The sequence below is a fragment of the Amia ocellicauda genome, chromosome 22 (genome assembly GCF_036373705.1).
Source record: "Amia ocellicauda isolate fAmiCal2 chromosome 22, fAmiCal2.hap1, whole genome shotgun sequence".
Classification (NCBI taxonomy): Eukaryota; Metazoa; Chordata; class Actinopteri; order Amiiformes; family Amiidae; genus Amia; species Amia ocellicauda.
Genome location: NC_089871.1, coordinates 19,187,987 through 19,205,240, shown reverse-complemented (window position 1 = coordinate 19,205,240; position 17,254 = coordinate 19,187,987). Strand labels below are relative to the sequence as shown.

The 17,254-nt window shown below is 38.5% G+C and overlaps 1 protein-coding gene across 1 annotated transcript in view; it reads right to left on the bottom strand.

Annotated features, from left to right (window-relative positions):
• The window catches only part of tbxa2r (thromboxane A2 receptor), a 51,431-nt gene that overhangs the window by 5,648 nt on the left and 28,529 nt on the right, over positions 1-17,254 (bottom strand). Inside the window, exon 2 of the mRNA XM_066695552.1 lies at positions 14,349-15,181. Coding sequence (XP_066551649.1) covers positions 14,349-15,128 — 780 coding nt within the window. The 5' untranslated portion in view covers positions 15,129-15,181. The remainder of the gene's footprint in view (positions 1-14,348; positions 15,182-17,254) is intronic.

Here is a 17,254-nt window from a genome sequence, read left to right as displayed (position 1 = left end):
CTAAACACTAGTGATGTTACGCTTGAAACAGGCTTCACAATGCTGTACCAACTCATCCGAAGCAAAATGTATCGATACAATGTATCAAAGTCTGGTGACGCCTTACCAGAAACTACGTGATCACTGCAAATGTTGTTACGTCACACCGCCATCTGACAGTGTCTAATTGGTTTTGAATACGTGTCAGTTTTCTAAACTCCCATAATGCTTAAAACAGATCTGAACCACTTAAAATTTGAGGGTCATATATAGGAGACAGATTTGCAGATGGTACAGAATACATTTATTGAGAGAGAGCCAGAGATAGCTAGAGATAGATTCTTAGATAGACGTAGAGATAGAAGATAGTAAGTTAGATATATAGACAGATAACGATAGATATTTATAGTGGTAGAGTCAGAGATATATAGCTATAGAGGTTGAGAGAGTGAGAGAGAGAAATAGATTGAACACAATCACAATTCTTGTTTATACAAACACATACATACATATTCCCAAAATATAGTTTTCTTTTGCACTCATGGTTATACTCCATCACTTTCCCAGTTGCACAAACATATCTGTCTGTGATAAACAAATGTAGGCTATACTTGGATCATTACACAACCACATCCCTAGATATATAATAGGAAATACATATAAATGTTGACTATATCTAGGCTAAATAAAATGTAGACACACTTAAAGTTAATTGCATTTAATTGACTTCGCTCATGTAATCACGTAAAAATGATTGCATTTTTTAAATTCAACATCCAGGTTTGATTCTCTATTTTGATCAAATGGCTAAACTATTATGTTACTTATTCCTTGGTGACAAAGCAAGCTTTATGACCGCATATGTACACATTGACACATTATTTTACATAACCTTTATTGAACTAAAGATCAAAGATGATAATGGGTTAATTTGTATATTGCCTCGCTGATGTCTCGAGGACTGTTGCCTTTCGAATCACTCGATACAGTTGCAATACCCAATATTTACCAGCAGATGTCACTATGGAGAGCATGTATCGAGCACAGTGATCATTTTTTTAGGTACAATAGCTTCAAATGGTTCAATATTTCGGAAAGCTTTGTTTCCCTCATCACTACTAAATAAAGCTGACACAGGAAGTTAATTTGAGACACGAAAGATCAAAATTAATTCTGGGACACTAAGCATTCTAGAAAAACTATTCATACCTTAAACATTAAAATATAATAAACTTTGGACTGAAATGTTGTGATATCTAATATCTAACAGATAGCAGGCTTGGGGTCAATACAATTTAAATTGAAATCCATGGGCTAAATAGTTTTTTTTTAAATTAATTCCAATTTGAATTATTCATGATTCTTGTCATTCAAATTCATTAATTGCAATGCAGATATTTCTAATTGAATTAGAATTGTGAATGTTTCAGCCATTTATAAAACAGAAGTATTTACAATATGCCAAAACAGACACAGAACAGGTGAGAGGCAGCCATCTTGTTTTGTTCCTAGTTCAGACACTCTTTCATTCCTGATTTTGGCCAATCGGGTGGGTCAAAGTTTTGATTTAATCCCAGCCTTTGTTTTTAATTTGCCTTAATTGAAGGTAATCTTGTCAGTGGTTTGCCTTGATTTAAACCAATTCAGTACAGTTGCTGAGTTGGTTAAAGTAAATAGGTTGAAGGAAAGGTGTTTTAGACAAGGAATAGCAGGAATTCTGCCTGTGCTTTTCTCGATAACAAAAATTCAAGCAGCTGACTAGTGGACAGAAACCAAGATACCACAAAAACGTTCAAAATTTAGAAGAATGTGGCCACTACAGTGTCAGGTTTGCAGAATGATTGCCTTTCTGGATGAACTCATCTAGGAAGATTTCATCTGTGAACGTTGTCGGCTTGCTGATCAGTGCTGTATTAGCGATGAGAGACATGGTGTTCAGTCTTTCTTCTAAGCAGAGGGGGCCTAACACATGGGAGAGCGTATGTGCAGAGGAATTGAGGATCTTTAGGGACCAGGGGGGCAGGGAGCTCTGACAATGGGAGATGTTCTACACGGGAAAGAAAACCAAGGGAAACTGCTAGTAGGAAAGTCCTGAAATGTTTGTATCTCAATGCCAGGAGTATAAGGAACAAGATGTTAGACCTAGAAGCCACAGTGCTGGCGTGTGACTATGATGTTGTAGGAGTGACAGAAACATGGCTTACAGACTTACAAACAATAATGGGGATGAATACAAGCTGAAAGGATACACACAGTTTAGGAGAGACGGGCATAATCGAAGAGGTGCTGGGGTAGCATTATATATTAGAAATGACATTGAGGCAGAAGAACTCAAATTAGATGCTGCTATTGAAACAGAATCTTTTTGGTTAAACTTTTGAATAAAAGATCTGGAGGATTAGTGGTAGGAGTGAGGTACAGACCACACAACTCAGATATTCAGAAAGATGTTGCATTGTAAAATGTAATCAGGACTGCATGTAGCAAGGATGTGACTGTTATCATGGGGGATTTCAATTTCCCAAACATGGACTGGGAAAGCCCAGTTGGGACTAAAGAAGCAGAAATAGAAATGGTTGAGATGGTAAATGACTGCTTTCTAACTAAATTTTTCAGGGAATCAACCAGAGAGAGAGCATACATTGTGATCACAATATGGTTAGCTTCGAGGCATTCTTTCAAAAAACATATAGGCCGCTAACTAAAATATTCCAAATGACACCTGGGGGATGTGCCAACTGACTGGAAGATGGCAAATGTCATACCAATCCACAAGAAACTGAGCCAGGAAATTACAGACCAATCAGTCTTACCTGCATTACTTGTAAAATGTTGGAAAAAAAGATTAGAGCATCTTCATGAAAACCATATTCTTGGTTTAGATAAGGCAGATGGTGTCTTATTAATGAGTTTTGATCCTAAAATTGGAAGCCATAGGTATTCAAGGTAATATAAGTAGATGGATTATGAACTGGTTGATGTATAGGAAACAGAGGGTGTCGATTAGAGAAGTTGCTTCTAACTGGAGTGAGGTTGTTATTGGAGTGCCACAGGGATCAGTACTAGGGCCTGTGCTTTTTCTAATCTATATTAATGATCTGGACTCTGGGATACTTAGCAAACTTGTACAATTTGCAGATGATACTAAAATAGGTGGATCTGCAGATACAATGTCGGCAGCACAGGCTATTCAAAGGGAATTAGATCATATTCAGGTGTGGGCCGACACATGGCAGATGAAATGCAATGTGGACAAGTGCAAGGTATTACATGCAGGTAACAAAAATGTTCACTATAATTACACTATGGGAGAAATAGAATTAGAAAAAGTAAGGACACACGGACCCGGGGACACAAATGGAAATTGGGCTTTGAGGCATTCAAGACAGAAAACTGGAGACACTTCTTCACAGAGAGGCGTCACAATCGGGAACAAATTCCCCAGTGATGTGGTTGAAGCCGGCAAATTTGGGAACATTACAAAATAGACTGGATAGGATCCTTGGATTACTAAATTATTAATGGACACCAAACGAGCATGATGGGACAAATGGCCTCCTCTCGTTTGTAAACTTTCTTATGTTTCTTGTGTACAAACTCAAACATATGTACTTGCTTCTTATCTCTGTAAATGTATAGATACCACCTAACACAACTAATAAATCCCTCAATTGGGAGCCATTTGGCTACTCTTGAGCACAATCATTGCAGCAGGTAGATCACACATCACAACACACTGTTTCATGCCTCTGTTGGTAGGCAGAGAACACAAAACAAACATTTTACAACAGCTGTATCTTGTGATTGTTATGCTATCCAGCAAAAATATTCAGAAATGCATCCGAATTCAAAGCCCTTCTAGACTCTACAACACTAATCTTACACAAAACTGTGGAAATCTGTGCTACATGAACATAACCTAAAGTCAGGGAGTTTTGCTGCTTATTCAGCTCCATGAAAGTATAGCAAGTCTGAAAGCAGTGGTTCACAAACCTGGGGTCATGACCACAAGAAGGTTGTGTGGTTGTTCCTGAGGGTCGTGGGAAGGTCTTGGGGAAAAAATATATTTGGTAAAAAATGGATAGTGAAATCACCAGTTGACCAGTCTTTTATTTCACTCAACCAAATTTTGGCGAATTCTCGGTTATACAAAATAATACAAGTTTTATAGCCGCAACTAAACTTGCTTTTGAGTAACAAGCAAAGTAGCACATCTAAAGTGCTTTTCCTCCTCGGGTGTCTAGAAGTGACTCTCTCCAGTGCAAAGATGTTGCGTTTAGTTTATCTATCATCCTTTGTCTTGTAATTCTTCTGTTTATGAAATAGTTGCTGATAAACGTCTATCGTTCTTACAAAAGACAAAACTGTTAATTTATTTTAATAAATATAATTCGATACATTTACAATGATAATACATGGTAACAATGCAATTATAACTGGAGTGGGAGCGAATATCTGTGGGTAAATTATTAAATGAGTGAGTGAGGGAGGGATGTTTTTATTATTTTTGTATATTTTTACATAAACACATATATACCAGCGAGATTCACTGTCCAATTCTGTCAAACTGTAGAGCTATACAAATACAAAATAAAAGTAATATTAAGAAATACACACAAAAATGAATCAAATAGATAAAACATGTACAATGTTTCAAAGACAACGGTCCGAATTCTGGCCTCCTTGAGCAGAAGCTGTGACTGGACCAGCTGTTCCTGGTACTCACTCAATTCTGCATCCCCTTCTCTTTGCTGCTCCAGGCCGTTGTTGCCCCGTTCTTTAACCTGCCACTTAAGTACAGTGTAGGCCTTTTGAGGTGGAGCTTCACTATTGTGTCCTGCTTGTTGCAGGTGCCCCTTGCACTTCTCTGCCTGAATGTGCTTCTCGTCAGCCCGGAGCTGTAGCTGGGCCATGTACACTGGCACTATGTAGCCTCCCTCTAGCTGGGCCTCTTCACTGCTGTCATGCTTCTGCTGTGAGTCACTGTCACTCTCTTCTTCCTCCTGCCCTGTCAGCACAGTGCAGGCCTCTTCCGGCAGAGCCTCGCTGTTGTTGCCAGCTCATTGTGGGCACCTCTGTTCTCCTTCTGAATCTCTCTTGTCAGCCAGGAGCTGTCACTGGACCACACACACTGGCTCCATGTAGCCTTCCTCTTGCTGGGCCTCCTCACTGTTGTCATGCTTCTGCTCTGAATCGCTGTTGCTCTCCATTTCTCTTTCCATCATCCCGCAGCTGCTGGGGCTCACTCACCAGTTCGGTATCTGCTACTGGCAGGGGTGCGTCACTGGCACCCTGCTCAGACTGTCAGCGGACGATTCGTAGTGTATGTTCGCTACTCAGAAACTGCTTCCTAGAGCTCCCATAAAAAACATGAATCGGTCTGCCCAGACTTTTGGTCTTCATTTTCAGGGGACCTCCATGAGATGGCACCCACCCCTCTTCTTGTTCAGTGAATCCACCTTTTTTTTTGTATTGTAGCACAGCAGCATGAATTCTGTCCACCTATCTGACACCAATATAGAGCTTCAGGCTTCTCATTCTTGGATTCACCACTGACAAAAACAACAAATAATAAGAGTCTGGGTTCCTGCGACAGGTTTCTTTCAATACAGCTTTTTAAGGAGCAGAACTGAACTTGGCCTCTCTCTAAACTTCTTCTCTCCGATGGGAATTGGGACACTGATGTAGCGGTATGTCTTAAATTAGATTAGGTTGTCTCCAGTAATGTGCACAGGAGGGGTGCTGGCGAAGTGAGGTCCAATGTTCCCAGTTGCAGATCGCAGCATGGATCATGGTAGGGACGATCGGGACAAGTGGGGCACTTCAACAAAAAAAGCACAGGGGAATGAAAAGGGGCAGTGGCTCGTGCCACCCTGACACTCCCCCGCACATCCCTGGTTGTCTCAATTAGTTAGTTTATATTGTTTTGCTGGGGTTAAACGAATACCTTGTTTCAGAAGCTCAGTTTTGTTTTGTGCTTTGTGCAAATGCTGACTTACACTCCACCCCTGCAAAGGAATTGGTGCATCTTTTGCTCTTGGTTGCGGTTGTTCTACCTGTTTATTGCTGTGCAAGTCTAGAAAATTGTATTCTATCAATCTATCTTTCTAGAAATGTTATTGTAATCAAATTATGTTTATTTTGTCTGTATTTCAATTATAGTGATCATTTAAATACATATAAGCACAGTTATTAATATATTCTAAAAGTATATGCTTGTACACTACTACATTTAAGCGCCTTAAAAAAACCTCACTCACTGACATGGGGCAGCATTTAGAAATCACACTCCAAAGGGTTAATAATTAGATACCCAAATGATCTACTCCACCCCACAACAGCAACTGACAGACAGACACAACATACTGTAGTCCCTCCACCTAACAGTCCCAGATCACTACAATATAAATATTTAAAATGTGTGCTACAATATTATATTTTTTGTGTCCACATTATTATAAGGTTGTTACAACGTTATTTGGTTAGCCGGGTGAGCACCTTTCTGGTGTCAGATGCATTATTATTATTATTATTATTATTATTATTATTATTATTATTATTATTATTAGGGATGCACCGAAGCCTAAACCAAATATAATGAAACACTTGGCCGAAGGCCGAATACCGAATACCGAATATGGTTTCTTGAATTTTTTTTTCATTTATTTTGCCAATTTTTTAACCATTGCATAAATTAAATAGTCTAAATGTGCTTTTTACTATTAAGACAAAATCAATTAAAAAACTACAATTTAAAAATATTTAACACTGAACATTGTTCTAACATTCCAGCAGACATTATACCAACAAAGCACAATATAACTTAGTATGGTTTAATGGCTTAGTAATAAATTAATAAAATAAAAATATTTGTATTTGGCCATTGAGCCCCCCTTCTTGAGTATCCTATATTAGGCCTATAATTGACTGAGGGTGCATAAATGTGTGGTGAACATGTTAAAACGTGGCATTTATTCAGGTAATTAATCAATCACCATATTGTATAGTATAGACTAGACAGGTGTGTATGAGGGAAAAGGAGCTGGATAGGAAAAACATGCTCCCACATAGTTTCTGCTTGCAAGTGTTATAAGGTCTTTGACCAAAACATTGCATTCTATTGAATAACACTTACTAGTAGAGGCGGGAGCATCATTTTCAAATTAATCAATCACATATGCAATAACATGGCAGCTAATGGGGATCTGTATAAACACACTAAACTAACACCTCTCCAATCCTTCCCACTGTGCTGGATTTCTTCCTCTCCTTCACTCCTTTAACTTCTCTCTCTCCCCGTCTCCCCCCACTCACAGGGCTGGCCGCCAGCTAGACCTCATCTTCTCTAGAGGCTGCTCCCCTTCAACACTATCTGTGACACCCATGGACATCTCAGACCACCACTTCATCTCCTTCTCCCTTTCTCTCCCCTCCCTCCCCACTCCACCCACTCCCTCTGTCACCTTCCGCGTAATCTCCGCTCTGTCTCCCCCTCCACCCTTGCCTCCACTGCCCTCACCCTCTTACCTTCCATTGACTGTTTTTCCCATCTTGCTCCCTTTCCTGTAGCCCTTGACTGTGACCCTACATCTTGACAGCACTTAGCTTTCACCGTCCAGGATGTAGGACCTCACTTACTGTACTTGTGTAAATTGTAAATTGTAATTTGTAAAATGTATTTTGAATTGCTATGTTTTAGTTAAATTGAATTTGTAATGATTGATGCCTTGTACTTAACTGTATTCTTGCACTTTGTATTGCACTTATGTTGTAAGTCGCCCTGGATAAGGGCGTCTGCCAATAAATAAAAATGATAATAATAATAATAATAATAATAATAATAATAATAATAATAATAATAAAACACATGAGAAGGGGTGTGACACATTATTGCTTTTCATACTCCTCTTCCTCTTCAGTGCTACTCCCTTCTGTGGGTTTCTGCACGTCATTAAAATTATTTCATTGGATTGGCTAGATATTCATAGAGTTACGGTCTATATAATCGGTCTATATAATCTCTAGGAATGATGACAGACAGTAACGTCCTTTCCATTGCTCAGTACTAAGCATGCCAGCAAAGACACAATGCAAACAAACTGCACGTTTCACTCCAGCAGAATCCCCGCTACGCAGCAAAACATGCATGTCTCTATTGCAAATCATTTCAACACAAATTAATACGTTGTAATTGATGAATACTTATCTAACACAACATCTTTGTTAAATAAAAATCTAAGTAAAAATACATTATTAGAAAACGTACGGAAATGGCATAACAGCAGACTTGTCAACTCTCTCCATCTAGACAATATGGCACTACAAATGTACGCACTTTCTAATTTGCACTTATTTACTTCCCACCTTAATACTCCTACTATCGCTTATAATTTGATCTGTACCTCTTGTACTTTAAAATTATTTGATTCTTTGATTTTGAATCTCTACTATGGGAAATATGCCTGTAGGCAGCACTAATCTAACCATTGCCAATTCTGCTACGAGAAACTACTATTACTACTACTACTAATAATAATAATAATAATATGATCAGATCATACAATAATTTTTTGCATCGATGCTGAAAAAATAATACATGCTTCCAATCTGCTCAAAAAACATATAGATCTGCTGACATTCTACATTTAGCATAATATTGTAAATTAAGTACCATTGCCATGAACATGCCTTGAGGACAAACTGTATGAGGTAACTGCCATCTCATGCTGTAGGAAATAGTTCTGCATGGGAGAAGGTGCAATGCAAATTAAGGATTTCCTGTTCTTTTCTGCCAGGAGGAGATAAATTCAACCACAGAGTTATCAGAAAGCTGCAAATAGTGAGATTTCTATTAAAGACTTAATTGAAGGTGGGGAGTGAGAACATTACACAGAATCATCCCAACAATTCAGGAAGGACATTTTAACAGCAAAGTGTTCCAGAACATTTATGAAAACAAACTTCTAAGTGGCAAATTACTAGCATTTTCCATTAGGTTACATAAAAGAAGTGGAAACTTCTAATTAGATTTTCTTGTGCTTATGATTTTGATTGTTTTCATGCAATATTGAAGACTATAAGGTAAAATAATGAATCAATTTCAAAACCATGCTTTGTTTTTCAGAGATTAATGTTCTTAATTTTCCAAAGATCATGTATTGTTTGTAATCTCTGGCAGACACAGTGAACCTATTTCATAATTGTATGGCAGGGGTCCGCACTTATTTTTCACCACAGGCCAGAATGACATGAACCAACTAAAGCAAGTGTATCCATAACGATGTTAGAAAAAGCTCATGGCTCCATTTTTGGCGGGTTTTTGTGCTTAATGGACTTTGCGTAATTAGGAGATGATGCCTGGACAGTAGCCGTAGAGAACTACATGGCTGTAAAAATCCCAATTTAATTGAGGTTAGGCCATTATTTAGCACACCACCCTATGTCAGCTTAACTGCAATGCAAATGATTCAATACATAAAGTTTCAGAGCTGCAATCAGCAAGTCTCCATGCAGGGCAATGTACAGGATAATCTGCAATCTGCACTCATGTTTAGGCATATCACATGAGAGGTATATAAAATTTAGTTTTTGGCCAAAACAAAATATCATAGAATTGTGAGAATTATGAAAATCAGGAAATCCACAATTATTTTTTTTAGCATGAAAAACCACATTTCACATGAAAATGTTAAAGAGACAGGGCTCTACAGTGTGAGCATTGAGTAAAAATAATGTTGTGTGAACGTGAAATATAATTTGGGCGCACAGTGCGAATACAATTTTTGAACTCTATAAGGAAATACTATATTGAAATTATGATAACTATATTTTATACAAATCATTATTACGGTAGCAAATGTGGGAAATGTAGTTCAATTGTGGATTGTCCTAATTAACCGAGAAGGCAATGAAAAGTCCCATGAATTACGTTTATGACCCAGTGTTGCAGTGGTTAATTTGGCAAGATATCCAGTCACCTACTACCTAGAGATAGCTGTCTCATCATTAAAACAAACTTACAGATACATTACTACTGTCAGTAGTACTCAGCGACAGCGGGGCTGCAACAAGTAATTGATTATTAAAATCTACTAAAATCTTAAAATGTAATTCATCCTTGATTAGTTGCATCTACCTGGGGCGCAGCTACTAAAAAACTGCCACTGCCCCTTTTCTTTTCCTGCCCTTTTTTCACTGAAGTGCCCTATATGCCCCGACTACACCCCTTCCTCATTGAAACCCGACTTCGCCGGCACTCCAACCCCCCCGTTTGCCCCTAATTTTGGATTGTGCCCCTAGATTTTTCAATTTAGGGGCACAGTGCTCTTAAGGAAAAAAGTAAGCATAGAGCCCTGAGAGATACATGTAAATATAAATATAAATGCAGGACTGTATGTAGCAAGGATGTGGTTGTCATAATGGGGGATTTCAATTTCAACATAAACTGAGAAAGCCCAGCTGGGACTACAGAAGCAGAAATAGAAATGGTTGAGATGACAAACAACTGTTTTCTAACTCAATTTGTCAGGGAATCAACCAGAGAAAGCGAATGCATTGATTTGATATTTTCGAATGACCAAGATAGTCAGATGAGCAATTAGAGAACCAATGGCAAACTGCGATCATAAACTTTGAGGCATACTATCAATAAACAAGGACGAAGGGCTGAATTGAATCTAAAATATGAGGACCTGCGAACGGGGAGGAGACATGTTTTGCTGGCATGGCTTACAAGATGGCAAGCAGTGCGAGAGGCACCGAGAGCCAATCACAGCTTTTGAAATGGAAGAGCAGGATGGTCCTGTGAGAGGCAGCGAGGGCGCACGAAGGGATATAAACACAGAAACCTGGCACTCCATGCTGTAAATTGAAAGCATTAATCTCCCCACTGATACAAACTACAAGCCTGTACTTCGTAGTGGTTACAAATATGAGTAGAAGAAAAAATATAAAATAAAAACCGAAACCACCAATGATGACAGCTAAGTAATAATATAAATTTTGTTGTTGTTGTCATTATTTATTTCTTGACAGATACCCTTATCCAGGAATTATCTGTTAGCAGGTCGATCAATGCTGAAGTGTTCACTCATATGTTAATAACAGATCAATGTAAATATTTTATTCAGCGTCCACTTATGTGTAGCAGTGCATTTTAAATACAAACTGTGACGCAACGGTTACAAAACTGTATATCATAGTGGTTTTTTCCAATCCTAAATGTATCCGCTATATTGTGCAAGTTTCCCTTTTTTGGCCACATTTTTTTAATTATTATTTATTTTATCCACCTATTGTGCAGTGTCATACACTGGATGTGTTGGCTTGGAAGTTAGGCAAGCATATGCCTGTAACAATATTCCATAAATATCATCCAGATGTCTCCATATGCTTTACCTATTAGTGTAAATATTCATAATAGCAATTATCTGTATGTTTACGCTATAGCCGCTTTGACAGCAGTGTCTTTCGATGCAGTGTTCGTCTCTTAAAAGTCGCCTTCAATCCCATATTAGAGAGCGATGCATGAATTATTGAAAACCTACTGAATTGTCCGAAATCGGTACACATTCAATCTGCGGTGAGTGCGTTACTGCACGTGTTTCTATGGTACAGCTACACTGTAAGTAAGTATACTTACATGGATTTCTAGGGTATCTGGATGTGACAGCAGTGAATGCTCAACTTAGAAAACTGCTGTTATGCTGATATATTTTAACAAGAAAATGTTTGCTAACCTATATAAACAGATACCGACCGTATTACATTTGCACTTCTGTTGGATATACCCCATCTGGAATAAGCGGTTTCCTCACTGGTGAGTGTATTTTCTCATTTAAAAAAAATTGTTTTGTAAACGAATGCCAAATGTATCATGCATGGAAACATCTCCCTTTTGATATAGGCTGAATATACATCATGATGTAGTGAGTGAGGTTTAATGTTTACTCTATAGTAGGCACTACCACGAAAGATCTGTTAAGAAGGAAACCATTTTCAATACATACGTTTTCAGAACAATATTTTGTATTTAATCCTGCCCCTATTCTAAATGCCAGCAAAATGCCAGGAATATGACGCGTCACGTGATTGCGTTTTCAACGCAGTACGTTACCTAACTGGCGTAACTAATCAGACTAGAGGCGTGTTTTGGGGTTTGGAAACATAACACAACCACCTTTGACCAAGAACTTGTGACTGTAACAAAACACGGACCAGGTCGTTAGAAATGGCGGAGGTTGTATAATAATGTAGTTGCAGCAATTCTGAGTGTTATTAATGAGCTAACAGTTTGGTGATGTATATACTACTATTGTCACACATACACTCACCTAAAGGATTATTAGGAACACCATACTAATACTGTGTTGGACCCCCTTTCGCCTTCAGAACTGCCTTAATTCTACGTGGCATTGATTCAACAAGGTGCTGAAAGCATTCTTTAGAAATGTTGGCCCATATTGATAGGATAGCATCTTGCAGTTGATGGAGATTTGTGGGATGCACGAAGCTCCCGTTCCACCACATCCCAAAGATGCTCTATTGGGTTGAGATCTGGTGACTGTGGGGGCCAGTTTAGTACAGTGAACTCATTGTCATGTTCAAGAAACCAATTTGAAATGATTCGACCTTTGTGACATGGTGCATTATCCTGCTGGAAGTAGCCATCAGAGATTGGGTACATGGTGGTCATAAAGGGATGGACATGGTCAGAAACAATGCTCAGGTAGGCCGTGGCATTTAAATGATGCCCAATTGGCACTAAGGGGCCTAAAGTGTGCCAAGAAAACATCCCCCACACCATTACACCACCACCAGCAGCCTGCACAGTGGTAACAAGGCATGATGGATCCATGTTCTCATTCTGTTTACGCCAAATTCTGACTCTACCATCTGAATGTCTCAACAGAAATCGAGACTCATCAGACCAGGCAACATTTTTCCAGTCTTCAACTGTCCAATTTTGGTGAGCTTGTGCAAATTGTAGCCTCTTTTTCCTATTTGTAGTGGAGATGAGTGGTACCCGGTGGGGTATTCTGCTGTTGTAGCCCATCCACCTCAAGGTTGTACGTGTTGTGGCTTCACAAATGCTTAGCTGCATACCTCGGTTGTAACGAGTGGTTATTTCAGTCAAAGTTGCTCTTCTATCAGCTTGAATCAGTCGGCCCATTCTCCTCTGACCTCTAGCATCAACAAGGCATTTTCGCCCACAGGACTGCCGCATACTGGATGTTTTTCCCTTTTCACACCATTCTTTGTAAACCCTAGAAATGGTTGTGCGTGAAAATCCCAGTAACTGAGCAGATTGTGAAATACTCAGACCGGCCCGTCTGGCACCAACAACCATGCCACGCTCAAAATTGCTTAAATCACCTTTCTTTCCCATTCTGATATTCAGTTTGGAGTTCAGGAGATTGTCTTGACCAGGACCACACCCCTAAATGCATTGAAGCAACTGCCATGTGATTGGTTGATTAGATAATTGCATTAATGAGAAATTGAACAGGTGTTCCTAATAATCCTTTAGGTGAGTGTATGTCAGAAGTTATATACCAATAAATCATGCAAAATATAATATCTCTATAAATAGGCAAACATGTTAGACTGCATTACAGTGTACACTAATGGTAGTTTGTTTCAAGTTATTTAATTTTATTTTAAGTTAGTAATGTTCAACTTTAAAAAATGAAAAATAAAAATCATTTGGCATTCGTATTTTGAGCAAACAATCAATTGCAAATCTGCACACCCAGACTTGTGGTAGATATAGATATACACACAATTTAATGTCATGCATTTTTTTCTCATTTATTTTACTTGATTCATGATGTCAAGACTGAGAACTGAGTCTAATACATGGTTCAATAATTCAAATGATCTGTGACTGCTGGGTCCACTGACCACACCTCAAAAACACACAACCACACAACATAAAAAAAGAAAAAGAAAATCAATTGTTTTGAGCAATCAATGGCGTTTGGTATTTCAGTGTGAAGGGGGCTAAGGATTGGAAAGCCAGTTTATGCCTGTTCCTGAGCATCATAGGCCCCACCCCTGTTTCCCATTATCAAAAAAACTTGATTAGTTTACAATGGTGTATTTGCTTGAACTATTTTATCGTTGGAATGTTTACAAAAACAAAATACATTTTATGAGACACAGTAGTAGAATTAAATAACATATTTGTGAACTGTAGATTTAGTATAACTATGGGCTTTAATTTACAAAGCTACAATAGTATAGTATTTTAGGATTATCTATAGTTGTAATCAGTATTTTTGTTTTGAGTTATACTGCCTTTGGGAATGATCACCAAAGATATGATCAAAATGTAAACATCAGATTTATAGCAAAAGGAAAGCACTCACCAACAAGGGAAACCAACAGATGGAAGCAATGATCATGATGCCTATCAGCTGGACCATCATTTCCACCTCATGGTCTCTTCGCCGCTGCACAGAATCACGGTCACAGCACACCCTGAAGAGTGTTACCACACTCACTGTGTTCAGAACAAAGGACACGACCAAGGACAGCAGTCCCACAAGTGAGAATATAAGGCAGAAAGTTATGTCAATGGGCATGGAGGTGATGTTGAAGAAGCACCACGACCCAGGGATCTGTAGTTGGTAACTTCCCAGGCCTAATATGGGCAAGAGACCAATGAAGCCAGCAAATGCCCATACCATAAGCACAGAGGACATGGCACGATGCTTTGACATGTTAGTGGAACGTGAGAAAGGGCGGTTGATGCCCATGAAGCGTTCAATGGCCATGGCAGCCCCTAAGAGCAAGGGACACAGTCCATAAAACACCATAGATAAACCCATGAAGTTGCAGAAGTGGCAGTTCGGGTCTAGGTCTCTCCAGTTGAATTGCGTCATGTGGAAGGAGATGACAATGGAACCTGTCACTAGGAGGCCCATAAAGTCCGTCACCACCAAGCTGCAGAGGAAGATGAGAAATGAGGATCGGGAGCGGCTCTGCGTTCGATGGTATGCTTTCAGCAGCACCACAAAGGCAAACAGGTTTGAGCTGAGTCCAAGACCAGTGAAAGTGGAAGAGAACCAAGATGAGGCAATTGTATGATTATAGTTGAAGGGTGGACTGTTTATGGAAAAGCACATTGTAATGTTGTTTGAAGACATAATTTAGACTTTGTATTTTATCCACTGGTCTTCTTTCCCGATTCAAAGCTAACCTGAGAAAAGAGGGAAGAAATATTAAATATTAGACAAAGTAATCAGCACTCGTTTCATTTCAGTTGGGAATCATTTATTAATACAATAAAAATGAAATGAAATGTAATAATTAAAACAGCAATATATAAGTCCAATCAAACCATGCATAAATGTCTGCCAAAAGACTTAACAAAATCTCTTAACTATGGCTATATTACAAAAACCAAAAAGGCAGTAACCCTAGTAACAGTGTGCATTTGCTAATAACAGTTGTTTAAAGCATCATTCCAGGTGCATCAAATGCAGTAAGAAATTAAGGTAATACTAGGTAATACAGCACTTGCCTTGTGAATGTCGAATTAAAGTGACTCACAATACAAGTTGAAAGATTGCTGGGCCTCTTATTTTGACTTGAGGTATTAGCCTCAGTCTCATTTCAGTATTTATTTCAATGATCTTGTAGTAATTTAAACTCCTTTATCTTCAGCACTTAAGAGAGTTGTACTACACACAAATTACATTAAATATTTCTTGCACACTTTTGAAGTTTGGAAGTTGTGATTATTTATTCTGGTTTACCCCCCAAAAATCTTTTAAATGCAGTAAAAGTAATTTCACTCACTTGAATTGTTGTCTGATATGCAATTTAGAATTATTTAGAATAAATAATGTTAACAAAGTCACAGGCCAGACTATTTAAGATTGTACTCTGATCATTCCCACAGTGGAAGTGAACCCATTTCAACTTCAGAAATTCACAGGCAACTACTACTTATGTTTGTGATTGGATTTCAGATAGTGTTGTTAGATTTCCTTCCTATAGCTTCTGTAAAAGCACTGACAAGATTAAGGAAGTAGCCTATTCTATGCATTTCCTTTTAAATGACAGGGCCAGAATTGCCCCCGAGTTGCTGGTGACGTGTCTAGGTTGCACAGTGCCTGTTAACACTAGCACCGCCATAGCCGCTTTGAGTGGCTTTTGCAATTCAAATTTATTTTGAAATATTTCTGCAGATGTGCATTTATCCTGTGTATCCATTATATGAAACTAAATATTTTAATTAAATACCTATGCGCATTTCAGCTGTAAACTCGTCAAAATCAATGTTGTATTTTCTGCTTCAACCACTGGAACCGCAGTTTATATGGCTGGCTAAATTGAATATAATCTAACCGACAATCTGGGCTTTGTAATAAAATCAGTAAATGTGAAAGAATTATAATCTTGTTGATTGTTGAAACACGTAAATTTCTACTCAACATATTCAGGCACGTCCCAGGGGAGGTTTGTACAAATGTACAAATAATAATAGAATATGTAAAATTACTGGATTTATCTACGCATAACCTCTTTGCTGTCCCCCAATTCATGCACCCAGCAGTCAGCAGTTACCCCAAATACAACATGTGTGGGTTTTGTTCTAAGTTTTAGAACAAAACTAAGACTGAAATGCGTTCTTTATTTACAAAGGAAGAATCTTTTGCGGCGCACATGCAATAGAGAAACTGACACATATGCCTGTGTTAATGCTGATGGATTATTTAATTCACTCTCACTGGATTTTCTCTTAACGCATGGAATTAATTAGAGATCAGTTCCCACAGGCGTGTGCTGGGTGATGGTCATTGTTGGGGATTCAATAATGGGCAAAAGAAAGAAGGGAAAAAACAAGGATCCTGATCCTACTCTTAAGCATCAAAAAATGTCTGCTTTTTTCCAGTGAGTAAAATAATGAATTCCATATTCCATTACCATTTAAAGTTCCTGTACAGTTTTCTTTCTTGGCACGATTCGATTGTCCACTTGAATTTCATCTTGTGCCTGTCATTTTCACTCAAAAATGCTTGTTTCTATTGTAGTCCTGAAACTTAATCAGATATATTCAGAAATGGCTCCAGATCGTGTTTCCAGAGGTCTCCGGATAGCCAGCCTCAAGCCTTCTGGTGCTCGGTCTCCGGCCTTCGGCTATCAAACCCTCCGTACAAAATCCTGAGGACGACTATTCATATATTAATATATTATTATCATTATGTATCATGTTATAACATCCTGGATAGCGGAGATTTGTCTTCCCAATGGCAACTATTATCAA